Genomic DNA, 18,037 nt, shown 5'->3' with positions numbered 1-18,037 from the left:
GGGTTAGTCCAATAATAGGAAAGCTACAAATATAATAAATTATATTGATAATTATAAAACAATTTAAATGATTATATCAATAGCTAGAGGGAAAAACCTTTGACAAAACAAAATATACGTTCATTTTTTAAAAATGTTTTTTAAAGCATAAGTAAATGGAACTTTCCTTAATTTGGTAAACAGTATCTATATGAAACGCAGACCTAGCATTATATATAATAGAGAAAAACACTAGAGACCATTCCAGTAAGATCACGGGTAGGTAAAGCAAAGATGTTGATGTCACAACTATAATTTGACATAATTTTAGAAATGCTATTATAGAAGTAAGACAAAGGAAATTGATGAACTAAGTATAATCAAAGAAAAAACAAAATTATTGCATTTTTTAAATTATATACTACTGTAATATTATATTACATGTAATATAATATTATAGATTCACCTAAAATTAATTAAAACAATAACTCCAATAAGGTAGCAGGATATAAAACATGCACAAAAATGATCAGCTTTTCAGGATTTGCCATCAAAATCCAGGAGAAAGGAATATTTTTAAAAATCCTATTCAGAGTATCTAACCAAATGTATAAAATATTCGGAAGTTAACGTTCCAAGGCAAACACAGGAATTATATGACTACAGCTATAAAACACATGGAAATAAAGACAAAGATTTTATGGGGACAGTTAGGTGGCACAGTGGATACAGCACCAGCCCTGGAGTCAGAAGGACCTGAGTTTAAATCCATTCTCAGACAACTTACTAGGTGTGTGACTGTGGGCAAGTCACTTAACCTTGAAGGTCTCACCAAAAAAAAAAAAGACTCTATCAAAATAAAGACAAAAATCACTGGAGAGAAATTATTAGCTTCTGATTGGCCCATGTGAATAAATAAAAAGGTCAATATTTCCTGAATTAATAAAATTCAATGCCATATCAAACAACCAAAGGATTACCTTATAGAACTAGATAGAATAATAACAAAATTCATCTAGTAAAACAAAAGACTAAGAATCCCAAGGGAGATCATGAAAAAAATTGGGAAGGAAGGGGGGCCTACTAGCAAATCTAAGTCAAGAAGGTCTGAGCTCAAATCTGGTCTTGGACATTCACTAGTTGTGTGACCCTAGGTCAGTCACTTAATTTCTGTCTGCCTCAGTTTCCTAATCTATAAATGAGGATAATAAGAACACTTACCTCCCAGATTTCTTGTAAAGCTAAAAGGAGCTAATATTTGTAAAGTGGTTTGCAAATCTGTGATGAGGATGATTCAGACTCTACCACCAAAAGTAATCACAAAAATGGTACTGGCTTAAAAATAGAAAATTAATGAATGGAATAAATTAGATGTGCAAGATCCTGAAGTAGTTAAACATAGCATCTTATTATGTTCTAAAACTAAGAACACCAACTACTGGTGTAAGGACTAATCATATGACTTGTTTATTTTGTTTTGGGGTTTTTTTTGTGTTCTAGGAAAATGGAAAGTTGTTTGGGAAAAACTAAACTTAGACTAACTTAGACCAATATCTCATACTACATATCTCATGAGTTCCAAATACATATATAACCTAGACATAAAAGGTCATATCATAAACAAAATAAGGAAAAGGGTATAAGATACAACTATGGATATGGAGAAATCATAAAAAAGGGGGAGGATACAGATGATTATAAAAAAAATAAAGTGGATAATTCTGCTTATATGAAATTGAAAAGTTTTAACACAAACAAAATTATTGTAGTAGGCAAATAGTGAACTAGAGGGAAAAAAATATAATGAATCTTTCTGTTAAAGATCTGGTCTCCAAAGTTGGTTGATTGGTTGTTTTACTTCATTCTCAAAGAGGACCATAATGACACCATTATGTAATAATCAAGTTACAGAATATCTGACTGTGGCTGATCAGACCAGTACAAGCTCAAAATGCTTTTTACCACAGGTCAGTCACAAATAGTCCATATGAACATTTGGGGTGGATTCTCCAAGATTACACATCTCATGTTTCTTTTGAGCTACTTCAATTTTACTTTGCCCATAGAGCATAGCCTCTTCTCTGGTGAGGTCACACCATGCTGGGCAAGTGTCTCCCATGTCACACAATCAATTCCAAAGTTCTTAAAATAGACCTTGAGAGTGTTCTTGTATCACTTTTTTTGACCACCATGTGAACACTTGTCCTGTGTGAGTTCTCCATAAAGTAGTCTTTTTGACAAGCATACTTTTGGCATTTGAACAATGTGGCCATCCTGTTAGAGTTGCTCTCTCTGCAGCAGAGTTTGAATGCTTGGCAGTTTAGTTCAACAAATGACCTCAGTGTCTGGTATCTTAACCTGCTAGGTGATCTTCAGAATCTTCCTAAGACAGTTCAAATGGAAGCAATTCAGTTTCCTGGCATGGCTCTGGTAGACTGTCCAGGTTTCATAGGCTTACAACAATGAGGCCTATGTAGAGCACAATGGCTCTACAGACCTTCAGTTTGGTAAGCAACCTAGTACCTCTTCTCTCCCGTACTTTCCTTCAGAGCCTCCATAACACTCATCCAGCTCTGCCGATATGTGCATCAATCTCATCATCTACGTGTACATCCCTGAAAAGTATACTGCCAAGGTTAGTGAACTTACCCACAATATTCAAAGCTTCTCCATTTTCAATAACCAATGGTTCCACATATGGATGGAGGCTGATGGAGCACTTCTGTTTTCTTGGTGTTGTTAGGTCAAAATTAACACAAATAGCAGAGAATTGATCCATACTTTATTGCATCTCAGTTTCAGAGGCTACATAAGCCTCTGCAAACAGAAAATCATGCACCAGCACTCCCTCCACTTTAATCTTGGCTTGTAGCCTTTTCAAGTTGAAGAATCTACCATTGGCGAGACAGCTGACCTTGATGCCATGTTCATCCTCATTGAAGACATTTGACCACATGGCTGAAAATATCATACTAAAATGCATGGGAGCAAGCACACGGCTTTGTTTCACTCCACTGGTGACTAGGAAAGCATGAGAGCAACGTCCATTAAACAGAGCTCAGGTGAACATGCCATCCTGAAACTGACATATAATACTGATGAACTGCTTCAGCAACCAAACTTTGATATAATTTTCCATAAATCTTCATGACTGACAGTATCAAAAACCTTGATCAGATCTATAAATGTTGTGTGCAGACCTCTGTTCTGTTCCTGGCAATTCTTGACCGTTTCTTGGCTCTTTCTGAAGCCACACTGGCTCTCAGCTAGATGACCATCTTCCAGGTGAAGGATCAGCCTATTAAGGAGGACTCCAACAAGAATCTTGCCAGCAATGACTAAGACAAACAAGTCACAGAACAATCTATTTCCTTTACCTTTATAGGGATAGACAATGGAGACATGCTTGAACTCCTGGGGTACAACTTCCTCTTGCCATACAACCTAGAAAATTTCAGTCAACTTTTTTATGAGCAATGAACTCCCCACCCTTGTAGGTTTCAGCTAGAACAGAATCAGCACCAGGTGTTTTGCCACATGAAAAGAGCCTAATGGCATTAAAAAATTTTTTTCAGTTGAATCTTCAGCTAGGGAGGGGTTGACTTCAACCTGAGGTAATGGTTTCAGCATTGATTGATGACAGTCTTTTGAGAACACTTTGGAAGTTTTCAGCCCTCCTCTGTAGGATCATGTTCTTAACCTTAATCAATGTGGCTCCGTCAGCATTGAGTAGTTGAGATGTACCATAGGTCTTTAGCCCATAAATAGCTTTCAGGGCATCATAAAAGTGCTTTGGACCATTACTGTCAGCATAAAATTGAATTTCATCTACCTTCTTACTGAGCCAAGAACCTGCATCTCTCTAAGCTTTGCATGTACATTACTTTTGATGGAATTAAATGCTGCCTTCTTAGGGATAGATGCTGGTAAATCCTGTAGAGTTCTTGTTTTTCATTTATCAACTTCTGAATTTCCCCATCATTTTCATCAAACCAGACTTGATGTTTGTGAGTGTTCTAACCCAGGTGAGCAAGTGCAGTGCTGTACACCAAGTCTCTGAAAGCTGCCCATTCCTTTTCTACCCCACTGTTGCCCAGTTTGTGTCGGCTCAACTTTCCTTCCAAGTTAGCAACAAACTGTTCCTGTTCAGAGACTCTACTCTGTTCACCTTAAGTCTTCTGGTGGTCGTTTTGCCTTGGGGCCACCGCTTTTGTTGAATGCAAACATTTAGCTTGGACAGCACAAGTCTATGATCAGTCCAGCACTCTGCACCACATTTTGTTTTCCTTACTCTCACATCCCATCCATCTGTTGTCTTTATGATCACATAGTCTACTAAATCCCAATGTTTGTTGCAAGGGTGCATCCACAAAGTTTTATTGTATTTAGGTAAATAGAAGACAATGTTGGTGATGAGAAGATCATGATATGCACAAGTCTTCAGTAGTAAGTGACCATTATTGTTGCTCTAGGACTCCCTGCCATGTCAGGTAGTTTGAGCCTACATTAGCATTAAAGTCACCCAGAATTATAAGCTAGGCCTCCTTTGGCACATTGATGATAAGGGTCTCTAGGTCTTCATAAATTTTTTCCTTGACTTCATCAGGGTTTGTCAGGGTGGGAACATAGGCACTGATGATAGTGGTGTGGTATTTTCCTACAAGTGCCAATCCCATCGTCATGAGTCTGTTGTTCACTCCTCTTGGCAGGCACACAAGCTTGTTGACTAGATTACTTTTTATTGCAAAATCTACACCAGCTTCATGCTGCTCCCCTTCACTGTGGCCTCTCCAGAAAAATGTGTATCCAGTTCTGACTTCAGTAAGCTGGCCTTCATTTGCCAGCCTTGTTTCATTCAGGGCTGCTATTTGGATGCAATCTGAATTCTCTTGCAACAACAGCTGTCTGTCTTTCAGGTCTTCTGGATTTTGTGTCGTCCATTTACCAGTGGTGAGTGGAATCGTCTTTGCACAAGTTTTTGTATTTTTTTTTTGTTTGAAACACAGGATAGGATCCCCATCTGCCCCTGTAATCAGGCCAAGGTTGGGTAAGCAAACAAGTTTTAGGGTACCTTTCTAGCTCCTTCCCCACATCAGGAGATGAGCAGTGCAATTCTTAAAAGTCTGCTCAGACACCCAGGGGGCTGCCAAATCCCACTACTGCTTAAAATGAGAAGATGACCCTATGGCCTGGACCATGTGACTACAGTTCCCAGGGTATCCACACCTGTTGCTTCATCACTTGCTACTTGCCATAGGACTTTGAGATAGATAAAATGGTGTGGATGATGTCTTTTGATTTATGTGTAAATTGGATTTAAATGAGGAAAAGTTGCACAGTGTCATCAGCTTTGCTCTCTCTTCAAGAGTCATCACAGTCCAGTAGCAGGACAGAGTCAAGATGACTAGTGAGAGTCCAGGATATAGTGGATGACCTTGGCGTCTTCAATGTCTCACCAAACTCTAAATACTCCATAGCACCTACTTCAGCTTCCTTCATAGACATTGGAACAAATTGTTCCACCAGTGGAAGTCTTCCCATGCTTGGGATAGATAACCCACAACTCACCAATGGGTTTGACCTCTCTCCCCACCCCCATCAGTTTCCTCAACTTGGTTTAGCCCATCTGCCAAAATGGTTTACCAGGGTCTGGCCACTGTACATGCTACAGCTTCTTGGAGTCACAGTAAGTAGAGTAGGTAGATATCAAAGGTGGAAAGCAGCCCTGAAAAGGGCTCAGTAGCCCCACAGCAGACATACTAGTCTTTCCTAAACACACCTAGTATTCAAAGTACATAGGAAATTGATATAATTATAAAAGTCCAAGAGACATTCTCTCAATAGAAAACAGCCAAAGAATATGAACATAAAGTTCTCAAAAGAAGTGTTAATAACTATATAAAAAAATTATCAAAGTCACTAATAATAAGAGAAATTTGAATTAAACCAACTCTAAGGTTCTATATCTCACACTCATCAAATTGGCAAAGAAAAAAGAAAGTAAAAATGACAAGTGTTTATAGGAGGACAGGTACACTAATGTACTTGAAGTTGTGGATTGATCCATCCATTGTGAAGAGCAATTTGCATACCCCAAAAGTCAGCAGTACTTTTGATGTAGCAAAGAATTGAAAACAAAGTAGGCAGTCATCCATTGGGGTATGGCTGAACAAGTTATGGCATATGAATATGATGAAATATTATTACTCTGTAAGAAATAATGAAAGAGATGGATTTGTATAAAATTAGAAAGACTAGCATGAATTGATACAAAGTGAAGTGTGTGAAGCCAGATGAACAATTTAAATAATGAATTCAATAGAGTAAAGGAAAAATAACTTTGAAAAATTTAAGAACTCTGATCAATTCAATAACTGGTTACAACTTGGGAAGACTAGTGATGAAATGTGTTTTTTCCCACCAAATGGAAGAGAAGTGGTAAGCTGTAGGCATAGAATGGGAACATATATTTTCAGAAATGACCAATGTGTGAACTTGCTTTGTTTAACTAAATTTATTTGTTACATGAGAGGTTTTGTTTTTTATTTATTTTTAGTTTTCAATATTCACTTTTATACAATTTTGAGTTCTAAATCTTCCCCGTCCCTTCCTTCCCCCTTTCCCCAAAACGAAATGCAATCTGATATAGGATATACATATACAATCATGTTAAATATATTTTTCATGTTGGTCATGTTGTGAAAGAAGAATCAGAACAAAAGGGAAAAACCATGATAATGAAATAACAAAAAACAAAAAATAGTCTGCTTCGATCTGCATTCAGACTCCATGGTTCTTTCTCTGGATATGGATAGCATTTTCCATCATGAGTCTTTTGGAATTGTCCTAGATCACTGCACTGCTGAGAAGAGCTAAGACTATCCAAGTTGGTCATCTCACAATGTTGCTGTTACTGTGTACAAAGTTCTCTTGATTCTAATCACTTCACTCAGCATCAGTCTATGTAAATCTTTCCAGTTTTTTTCTGAAATCCACCTGCTCATCATTTCTTATAGCACAGTAGTGTTCCATTACATTCACGTACCACAGCTTGTGTAGCCATTCCCCAATTTATGGGCATCTTCTCAATTTCCAATTCTTGGCCACCACAAAAAGAGCTGCTATAAATATTTTTGTATATGTGAGTCACAAGAGAAAGTTTTTATTGAGAGGAGGTAAGGAGGGGAACTGGAAAGATAGTGATCTTATTTTTTAAAAAAGAAACAATAAAAGGAAAAGAGTATCAATGAAGCATTTAAAAATATGCAGAAGAAAGAAGTTCAGAAGGGAACACAAACAATCAGGGCAATGTTGTACTGCCGTGTTATAGGTATACACGCATAAATATATGTATGTATACGCATGTCCATCTGTATATCTGCAAACATACAATAAACATACATATATAAACAAACAATACATAACAGAGTTTCACTGTTTCATACCCAAGCCTCTTTTCCTGTTTTTTTGCATATGAAAATGCTCACATTTGTTGATGTTTTCAAAATCAAAATTAGAAGAGATAATTTCTGTTTTCAAAAAGAAATTGAGTCACCTGGACCTGAATTTTGAACTATCACATAAAATGGCAAGGAATTTAGAGATAGAGGGCTCTCTGGGAAAGGGAATGACCACCAAAACCAAGAAAATCGAGAAAAGGAAGCCATGATCAACAAGAGTCAGCCAGAATGACTTCATTATGAACAATTAATATTAGAAACAGTGCATTTTCTTTTTTTTCAGGGTTTTAACAGTAGAAGGGAATGCTATAGCTGTCATTAGTATACTCAGATTTTAAGAAAGAATTTGACAAAGTTACTTGTGCTATTTTAGTGAACTAGATAAATTTAGAAATTAGAAAGGCCAGACCCAAAGAATAGTCACTGATGGTTACTAGAAAGTGATCTCTAATGAAATGCCCCAAGGATCTATGCTGTTTTACAGTTGTTATAAAGAGTTTGGATAAAGATCTATATGGCATGTTTGTCAAATTTACAGAGGACACAAAACAAGGAAGAATAGTTAACACATCAAAGGACACAGTTGGGATTCAGAAACATATCAATTGTTTGTTGTATGTTGGGTTGAATATAATTTGATGAAATTGAATAGGAGGAATATAAAGTCTCATATTTGGGTTAAGGAAAAACATTGTAACATAATAATAACATTATGACCAGACTGCAGATTATATGAAAAAAATGAGAATTTTAGTAGCCTGCAATCTTAAAACAAGTCAACTGTGTGAGATTCCACTGCACCATGATCTCCTTAATATCAAACAGAGGACAAAAAAGATACTGCAATCCTCGTCCCTATTTAGAGAAGCCCATCATCCAGGACTAAGGAGCTGATAATCCTGCCATACTTTTTACTGATCAAGACTAGTGTATAGTTCTAGGGGCCCCACTTAGGTAGAGATTGTCCAGAGGGGGCATCAAAGACTATAAAGGGCTTGGAGATCACATCTAGAGTAGGTTGAAGGAACTAGAGATGTCAAAATTGGAGAAAACAAATCTTAGGCAGAACATTCCAGCTGTCTTCAATTATTTGAAGGGATCTCACCTGGAAGAGGGATTAGATTTTTTTTTTCCTTCTCTTTAGCACCAGAGAATAGAACTTGGAAATTGCAGAGGAGAAGATTTAAGCTTCCTGGAAATTATAGCTATTCCAAAATGGAACGGGCTACCTCAGGAGGTTTGTGGGCCATCTCCCACCTCCTGCCCCCACTTTATGGAGGTCTTTAAGCAAAGGTTTCTTATCATCACTCTTCAGTGTGTTACAGAGGGGATTCCTGTTTTGGTACAGGTTGGACTAGATGCCACATGAAGTCCTTTTCAACTGCAAGGTGCTGTCATTCTACTTTTCAGCAGAAAAAAGAACAAAGAACCATTGGGGTGTCTACAGAAAAGGAAGTCTCCCGATTCATTGAGCATACTCTGACTTGGGCAAGAGATTCCATCCATTCACTCTACTGCACCTTTCAGTCAGTACTGAAGCACCTTTCTCAACCCCATCCTTAAACAAAGAACTCAGAAAATGCTCAAGTACCTTAATGCACTCACACATACACATACACACAAGAAAAGATATAGTCATTATAATTGAAAGTATAACTCAGCTTCCTGTAAATTGTAGACCACTGCAAAGCCTGACATTAATAACAAAACATAAAACTTTAGGACCTGAATTCTTCTCACAACCTCTTAGAGGCTCACCATTACCCTCTAGCTGAATCTAACCAATCACCATGAAGGAAACTACTATTTCAGTGTGAACACAGCTTGTCCTCCCACTGTACGTATAGCTAGAGGGGGAAGGGACCTATTTATTTCTTTATAACCCCTTCCCATAAAAGTAAAATGTTAACCATTCTTTTTTAAAAGAATTTTTATACAATCCACAATTCAACCAACACGCATCATTTCTAATTGCAGCTTTTTCTGTTAGGTACGGACCACTTTTCTAACATTTTAGTGTAACCATCAGAATTTGAAAAAATACAAATCCAGTGAAGCACCCAGATTTATTTCTCTAAGAATGACACAAGTGGTTTTTCTGGGATATACAAGTCCCAGGAGACTGCACATGTCAGCTACAAAGCAGGCCAACCTGTCCAGAGGGTGGATGGGCTTGATGAATATATTACTTGAAGATTAGCTGGTTTGAATAAATGATTCCAAGTTTTTTCTTTTCTAAATTCTGTCCTTTTCTTTGCCCCTGCTAAAAGACCATATGATGCTTTAGGAATGCCTATAAAAACTCAGAGTAGTGATCAAGACCATATTCCATTTCTCTTAGAAGAAAACAGCCTAAGTTTACTCTCAGGCATAACTTATTTGAGACTACAGAGAGCCCAGGCTGGAGGTCAGAGATAACTCTGGGTTATATTTCATGCTCCTAAAATGGATTCCTTCTGACATTTCTGGCCAATAAACTAACACACATGATTCTGGATGGTTATCTTGGTATCTTGGTATGTCTCTTTTTTCCCTGATTTCTACCAGAAGCTGTAAGAGATATGGTTCATTCCCTACTGTTGTTCCACAAAGACCAACACCACAGAGAGGGGAAAGAAATAGCCTCGCAGACCAGATAGCACAACCTGAAGCTGTTTACATCATTCTGGGGAGGATAGTTTTAAATAGCTGCATGAAACAAAAATGTCCGGGTTCATTCTTGCCTGATGTATAGAGGTCTTGGTAAGGGCCATGATCTCCAGAAAGGACCCCACATTGGCCAAGCCAAAGACCTAGGGATACTTGCCTCCACCCTACCCCAATAATTGTTCATTTGTTCTATTTCACTTGGCAGATTCTGAGGTCTAAAGCCAAAGCACTTAAGCTCAACAATTGTTTATTACCCAAATTAAAACTGGTGAGGAATCCTTAGCAGATTCCCAAGAGCCTAGCAAAGAAAACGGAACAGATCTAGAAAACCATCTCCACAGCCCAATCAAACAACTGTTTTCCAGAATTCTCTAGATATCAATGAGCGACACTTAGAAGATCAATTAATCAGCCACGGCTTGTTCTCCATCCGTGAGTCTCTGTCGCCATCTGCTGATCATTAGGAGGCATGCCACACTCACCAAAGAACCCAGCAGATGCCAGGATTACAGAGCATCCCCCAGAGATCAGCTGGGACAGGAAAGAACTGAGAGAGAGAATCTCGGTAAATGCAAAAGGCAGAGAAGAAGAATCCTACCTGAAGGAGTAATTCCTTTTCTACCACCTCTTCTGTCTTGCTGATGAGACGTTTCTGCAGAGTGTGGATCTTCTGTATCAGTTCAAAAGTACTGGGATCACTGGCCTGTCCAAGAGGAAAAACAAAAGACCAGTCAACATTCTCAGTGTGATGGCATCAGTTACTATCTCAGAAGTACTACTGCTTTTTTCAGATGCCTTATGAGTCCCCAGACACTATCTGAAACATTTTTAAAAGAGGGGATGGTATCTCTGCCTTCATAGCATTCACATCAAAGCACACACAAGACATAGTCATGAACCTTTATTTGACTGGTTTTTTAGTTGTAGGGTTGTGAGCAGAGATTCTTTTACAAGAAAGATGGTATTAAGAGCTGGAATGGCAGCATAGAGACCACCTAGTCCAACACCTCTATTTGATAGAAGAGGAGATGGGATTCAGACATCATGTGACTCAACTGTCCATAGTCACAAAGTCAGTGTATGTCAGAATGCCAAGACTATATCTCTATACATTATGCCATGCCCTCAAGTTTCTAGGGTAATGGCTGTAATGTGAACCACTTAGATCATAATAATAGCCTCAATGATAGTCAATTATTGATCAGGCTCCTAGTACCCTCTCTAGCCTCCTACAACTCCATACCAATTGCTTTCCCCATATACCCCTTTCCAGATACACAACACTGCCTAAAGCCCTAGGGTGACAAAACCCTATGGCAGATAATTGATAATCTACCTGAACTAATTCTTTAATAACTGACATATTCACACTCCATCATACCTCCCCATTCTAGTTATGCTTTATTCCCAGCTATCATTCTTCAAACCCCCTATCTATGACTAACTAACTTTATTCCTATCCCCTTCAACTTAAGTCTCCCAAATTCCCGCTTTAAAACTTCATGCTCCTTCCTACACACCTTCACACACCTTCCACTGTGCTCTCTGGAGTGCCTGCACCATAGATAACAAACTTGCTTTAATCTTAAACCTTTTCTTTTCTCATTCTCCATCTCCTTGCACTCCCTGAGACCTGGTTCCCTCCTTGATAACACAATGACTTTGGCTTCCCCAGCCAACATTTTCAGCCACGGTTTCACTTTTATTCATACCACCTCCCCCTGTCCCCCACCAGACTATTCACTGGCTGTGGTAAGGGAATCAGAATACTCTCTGCTTCCCATAGCCATTTCCAGACTCTTTTCCTACTATCTTCACAGAGGAAACTTTCTTCCTTAGAGATTCATTCAATCTATATTTATCACCCAAACAAGATTCTAGTACCTGTTATCTATTGATAATCAGGACACTCACCTTCCTTTCTCAATGAGTTCAGTGCCAGGTTCATAGTCTCTTTCCCAACTCTAGCCCTGATATTTCAGGGGACTTCAATAAATGTATATATGTATATATGTATATGTATATATGTATACACTCCCTCAAAACACTTACCTTGCATTCCTTAACTTATTCATTTTACAAGACCTACTCTTCCATTCAACCTTAGCCACATACAGACATTCATACTTGATCTTGCTATAACCCACAAAAACTCTACTTCCATATTCATAAACTCTGCAACTCCTTTGATCACAATCTGTTGTCATTCTGCCTCTCCCTTTGCCTTGAAATGCCAAATCCTGTTCTTCATTTTCACTGAATTCTCCAATCCCTCCACCCTCAGTTCTTTCTCAGGTCTTTACCCCCGACACTGTCCTCCCTTCCCATTTTGAGCCTTTGGTGAACCAATGTGACTCCATGCTATCCCCTTCTCATGATTCCTTTCTTCTTTTTTTCTATCAATAATTTTGCCTTACTAAGCGTCAGGCTTGGATTACCACCCGCTATCTATTGCCTTTACTCGTATTTGCATATTGCTGGAGAAAATTACAAAACTATGCTGACTGGGGTCCACTATAAATTTATGTTATATAACCTCAACTGGTCCCTCACCACAGCAAGATAGTCCTATTACACCACCCTAATTGATTCAATATCCCATTCCTCACAGCAGTTTTCCAAATATTTTCATCCTTACTCAAACTTTCCATGGCTCCCTCTTCCCCAACCCTCCCAGTTGAGTACCTTGCCTCATGTTTCACTGAATAAAATGAGGTCATTCACCAAGAACTCCCTCTCATCCTCCCCTCCTCATCTCACCTCATTCAGATGCCTTCTGCCACTATCTTCTTTTCCAGCTGCCTCATGAGAAAGGGTAGCCCCCTTTTGCCAAGTCAACCTTCTATAAGCACAAATGATCTCATTGCGTCCATTCTTTTGTAGCTAACTGGTCCTGTACAAACCCTATTTTCCCCACTTATCTTCAGTCTCTCTCTGCCTACTGGTTGTTTTTCCACTTGTGTGCAAACCCACCTGTCTCCCCATCCCCCCAAAACCCTCACTTAATCCATCCACCCCCCATTGACTATCATCTCATATTTCTCTTCCTTGAGAAAGCTTTCTATAATTAATGCCTTCACTTCCTCTCCTCTCTTCTTAACTCTCTGCTGTCCACTATTCAGCTGAGAATGCTCTCTCCAAATTTACCAATGATCTCTTAATGGCTAAATCTCAATCCTCATCCTTGACCTCATGACACTGTCAATCAGTTTCTTCTCCTTGATCCTCTCTTTCCTCTAAGTTTTCATGACACTGCTCTCTCGGTTCTTTTCCTACCTGTCTGAACACTTCTTCTGTTTCTTTTACTGTATCTTCATCCAGGCCAAGCCATTTACAAGTGTCCCTCAAGGTTCTGTCTTGGGCTCTTTACTCTTTTCCCTCTATCCTCTTCGATTTAGTGATCTCATCAGTTCCCTTAGATTCAGTTATCATCTCTGTGCTGATGATCCCCAGATCTCCAGACCTAACCTCTCTCCTAACCACCAGTCTCACAAATCCAACTCCCTAATGGACATCTTGAACTGAATATTCCATAGACATCCTATACTCAACACATCCAAAAGTGAATTAATTATCATTCCTCTGTCCCAACCTTTTCCTCTTCCTCATTCCTATCACTGTTGAGGGCACCACCATCCTTCCACGCACCCACCCTCACAATCTAGTTGTCATTCTCAACTTTCTCTCTCTCTCCTCTCTTCATATCAAATCAGCTGCCAAGTCCTATCAATTCCTACTTTATAAAATCTCCCAGACACCCACTTTTTTTCTCTGACACTGGAACCACCCTACTATAGGCCCTCATCAACTTGCACCTGAACTACTGCAGAAACCTGCTGACTGATCTACTTTAAGTCTCTCCTCACTCTCAGCCATCCTCCACTCAGCTGTCAAATTGATCTTCCTAAAAGGCAGGTCTGACCAGGTCACCTCCTAGTCAATAAACTCCACTGGCTGCCTATCACATCACCAATATTAAATATAAAATCTTCTGTTTGGCATTGAAAGCTCTTCAAACTTGGCTCTTTCCTGCCTTTCTTGTCTTCTTTCACCTTACTCCACTCCATACAATCTGCAAACCAATGACACTACTCTCTTTGCTGTTCATCGTGAATAATATTCCACCTCCAAACTCAGTGCACTTTCACTGGCTCTCCCCCATGTCTGAAATGCTCTTCCTCCTCATCTCTACCTCCTGGCTTGACCAACTTCCTTTGAGTCTCAACTAAAACCCCACCTTCTGTAAGAAGCCTTTCCTAGTCCTCCTTAATCTTAGTGCCTTCCCTCTGAGTGCATCCCCAGTGTATTCGTCTTATATCTTATTTGTACATAGTTGTTTGCATGTTGTCTCCTCCATGAGACTGAACTCCTTGGAAGCAGGTACTATTTTTTGCCTTTATGTGTATCCTCAGTATTTATCATCATACTTGGCTTATAGCAGGTGCTTAACAGGTGTTTGTTGACTTCACTAACATATGACAATAAAGTTTCCAAGTACTTTGCACATATTGTGCTATTTTATCTTCATAACAATTCTGTGATATGGAGGTATCATTATCCTCATTTTACAGATAAGGAAACTGAGCTAGAGAGATGTTAAATGTCTTGCCCAGAGTCAGAGAGTCAATAAGTATCTGAGGCAGGATCATAATTCATATTTTCCTGACCTCAAATCCTGTATTCTGTTTATTACACCAAGATGCCTCTTTCCTAGAGAAAACAAAAAGTCAATTTTACATGTACCATCATCAATTCTGTTCTTGCCAAAAACTCTTCAGAAGTTTTAAAGGACTCTTCAAAGACCAAAATAGGTTAGTCATACCAGATATCAATCAATCGACAAGTACTTATTAAAGACATACTCTGTAATAGGAACCAGGGATACCGAAACCATCCCTATTCTTAAAGAGTTAGATAATGACTCGAAGTCATAATTCTCATGGTACAATTTTAGTAGGTACTTATAGTAAAAACCCTTCAAGAAATTCCAAGTTGCCCAGGGAATACCTGAAGAAAACATCCTTATCTGTACAAAAGTGGGCTTGAATTAGATAGACTATGAGATGCCTTCTACATCTGTGATCCTATACCCTCCTTTGGACCTTGATGTATCTATGTGTAGGACTTCACCTTCATGAGGATTAGACAGGCATGGAATGATGGAATCATGGAAAGCTAGCTACCTCAGAAGAAGGAGCTAACAACTTTGCAAATGTCTTACCTAGAGCACTATTTAGTCAATAAAAGGAAATTGAGTGCTCATCAAATTTATCCCTCCAATGGACATGGTCATGTTTTTGATGAAAAGAGTTCCACCATCCTTTGATACTGTCTCCCACCTTCAAGAATACCAACAGGTAGTTTCATTCACACCAGGAGTGGGATAGGTTTGGTAAGCATATTTCTGATCATCAGTAGCAGCCTGTAACCACAACATTTAGTTCTAATGTAGGGTCATGACACAGAAAGGTGACCTTCTAATAACTATCTACTCCCAATCTAAACTCATGGCACAGAAATAAAAATCAGTAATTATTCTCTGGACTTTGTGAACCCACTTTCAATTGATCTGACATGAGAATTTAACAAATTGCCCTCAAAAAATCCCTCTCAATATTTTCAAATTCTTTCCAAAGCTTCTATTTTCTTTTTTGAGAGACCTTGCCATGGAATTAAGCTTTGTAGAGGCATGCACAGAAACACAAGGAGTGAACAATCATGTCAGTAAATGAATTCACAGTCTCCGACTAGATGTCTTAGGAGTATCCATATTCTCGCTCATTTGGTAAGACAAGTAAGCCACTCTGGGAATTTGACTGGGAATGAATGAGTTTGGGGATAGGGAGAGAAAAAGAATGAAGGAAAGAAATTTCTGACTTTATTTAAAAGTTACCTAATAGAGCCACAACTGATATTCACGTATTTGGACTACATTTGGCACAGTGTTTCTTGGCAGACATGAATGTTGTTAAAATTCAGGCCTCCTATTTACATAACAATTTATCAAGCATTACCCTTAATACTTTCTTCATTAATTTTTTTAGAAAAAAAATTACTTACTGAAATCTGTTTGGCTAATTTTTCCCATTACTTCAATTTTCCTTACATCAAAATATTCATATGCTCATAACATGAGTTTAGTTAGTCTCAGTCTCCTTCCTTATATGCATATTCCCACCATCTTCTTGAACACACATAGCCTGCCTTTCAATTTCATCTATCTGTTTTTCTTGATTTAATACACCACCTGAGGTGGTGCTTTGGTGGTAATAACTACCAGGAAGACATAAACTTGAAGTAAAATTGTTTGTGTTATCTAAAAATAGTACTTTTGAAAAATCCCAAAGAGAAGGACCTTAGTTAATAAAATACTGGTCTTTGTACTGGTGCCTGACATATTCTAAGCATTTAATAGATGCTTTATCTATCTATTAGTCTTTCACAAAGGGGGACAATTCATGAGAAGCCTGCTCCCTACAAAAAAGAAAAGGATGCAAAGCCTGAATGAAAGTTAGTGAGGATGTCACTGGCCAGTACAATCAAAGGTAAGGTGGTAGCCAGAAACAAAAGCTAACTGACAGGAAACAACCTAAACAATGACCATAGACTAGAAGGTAAAACTAGGCCATGTGTTGAGTTTGAACATCTTTTTAAGCCTCCAAGTAGGCAGAGTTTTGCCCGAGACTTCTTAAACAAAACCCGATTGAACCATCTGGCTCTGGAACAGCACAATTTACATTTCACCCAGCCTCCTCTATAAGCAACAATTTGCATAGCATTAAACAAAGCCATGTTTCATGTCGTGCTCTAGGTTAGAAAATGCAGGGGGAGTAGAGAAACAGAGGGAAATGGAATAATGCTTTGCCAGATGTTACCTCCAATCTTCTCCATCTGTGTATATTCATAGGGTTCTCTAGTTCCTCCTCCAGGGCTCTGCAGCGGGTCCTTTCCTTTAAGAATTCTCTTTGCATGTGGAAAAGCTCCTGCCTGAATAAGACAAAAGTTTCTTCAGTCAAGAAATTTGGTACCAGTTTGAGTTAATACATCACCATGATATTCAACACAGAAGAAATCTCAGAAGCAAACTTGGATTTAGGGAAGACTTTTAAGATACAGATCTACCTATTAGTTATCAAAGTAACCCAGTTTCATCACTTGGCTTAACAATTTTGTGATTTATGGGAAAAAAATTTGGAGGCAAATGAGCTGTTATAGCTCTAATTCAGGAGTTCATGACAACACCTACACCAGTGGGATAAATCTGCATTTTCAATTCAAGACATCTGGCTTCCTAGTGTTAAGTGTCAGCTATGAGGAATAAAAAGATCAGAAATTGAGGTGAAAGGAACCTCAGAGGCCACCCTCTTAATTTCCAGATGAGGAAACTGTAGCCTAAGGAGATTGACTGACTGGCCCATGGTCATAAAGGGAGTGTCAGACGTAGGACTTGCACCTCTAGACTCCACCTCCAAAGTCTTGTGTTCTTTGCACTGCAGCCAAAAGATCTTAAACAACTCTTAAATTTCATCTAGGCCTCTGCTACCTTCCTCAACATCTTTTCAAGGAAAGCAATGCACTTGGTTTTTGGTTTTTGATTGGTTTGTTTCAAAACCAAACCCTAGGTAACCCAAACAAATGCTTAAAAACTGTAACAATAAGTCCTAGACTACTTCCTTATAATACTGATATTTCAGATCTGGCTCTAACACTCACCCAAAAGATACATGGAAATTGTTAATTAATGGAAATTACTATTCTCAATTTGGATCATGGAATTTTAAAGCCACAAAGGGTCTTGTAAGTCATTTTGTACAATCCCCTCATTTTATATATGGGAGGAAACAGTCTCAAAAAGAAATCATGACAACTAAAACTAATTAATGGTAGCCAAGGGTGAGGAAAGTTGGGTTTCCTGGCTTTCAGCCTAAATTTTTTTCAACTACACTGTG

The 18,037-nt window shown here is 38.6% G+C and overlaps 1 protein-coding gene across 5 annotated transcripts in view; it reads right to left on the bottom strand.

Moving 5' to 3' along the window:
• The window catches only part of CFAP58 (cilia and flagella associated protein 58), a 163,505-nt gene that overhangs the window by 96,714 nt on the left and 48,754 nt on the right, over window positions 1–18,037 (bottom strand). For all 5 annotated transcript variants that reach the window (XM_072621698.1, XM_072621691.1, XM_072621688.1 and 2 more), the window contains 2 exons: window positions 16,964–17,075; window positions 10,687–10,791 (listed from right to left, as the gene is read on the bottom strand). In XM_072621698.1, the coding sequence (XP_072477799.1) occupies window positions 10,687–10,791; window positions 16,964–17,075 (217 nt within the window). The remainder of the gene's footprint in view (window positions 1–10,686; window positions 10,792–16,963; window positions 17,076–18,037) is intronic.

The sequence above is a fragment of the Notamacropus eugenii genome, chromosome 1 (assembly GCF_028372415.1).
Source record: "Notamacropus eugenii isolate mMacEug1 chromosome 1, mMacEug1.pri_v2, whole genome shotgun sequence".
Taxonomy (NCBI): domain Eukaryota; kingdom Metazoa; phylum Chordata; class Mammalia; order Diprotodontia; family Macropodidae; genus Notamacropus; species Notamacropus eugenii.
Note: the sequence above shows the minus strand (reverse complement) of the source record. Positions and strands in the feature narration are given on the sequence as shown.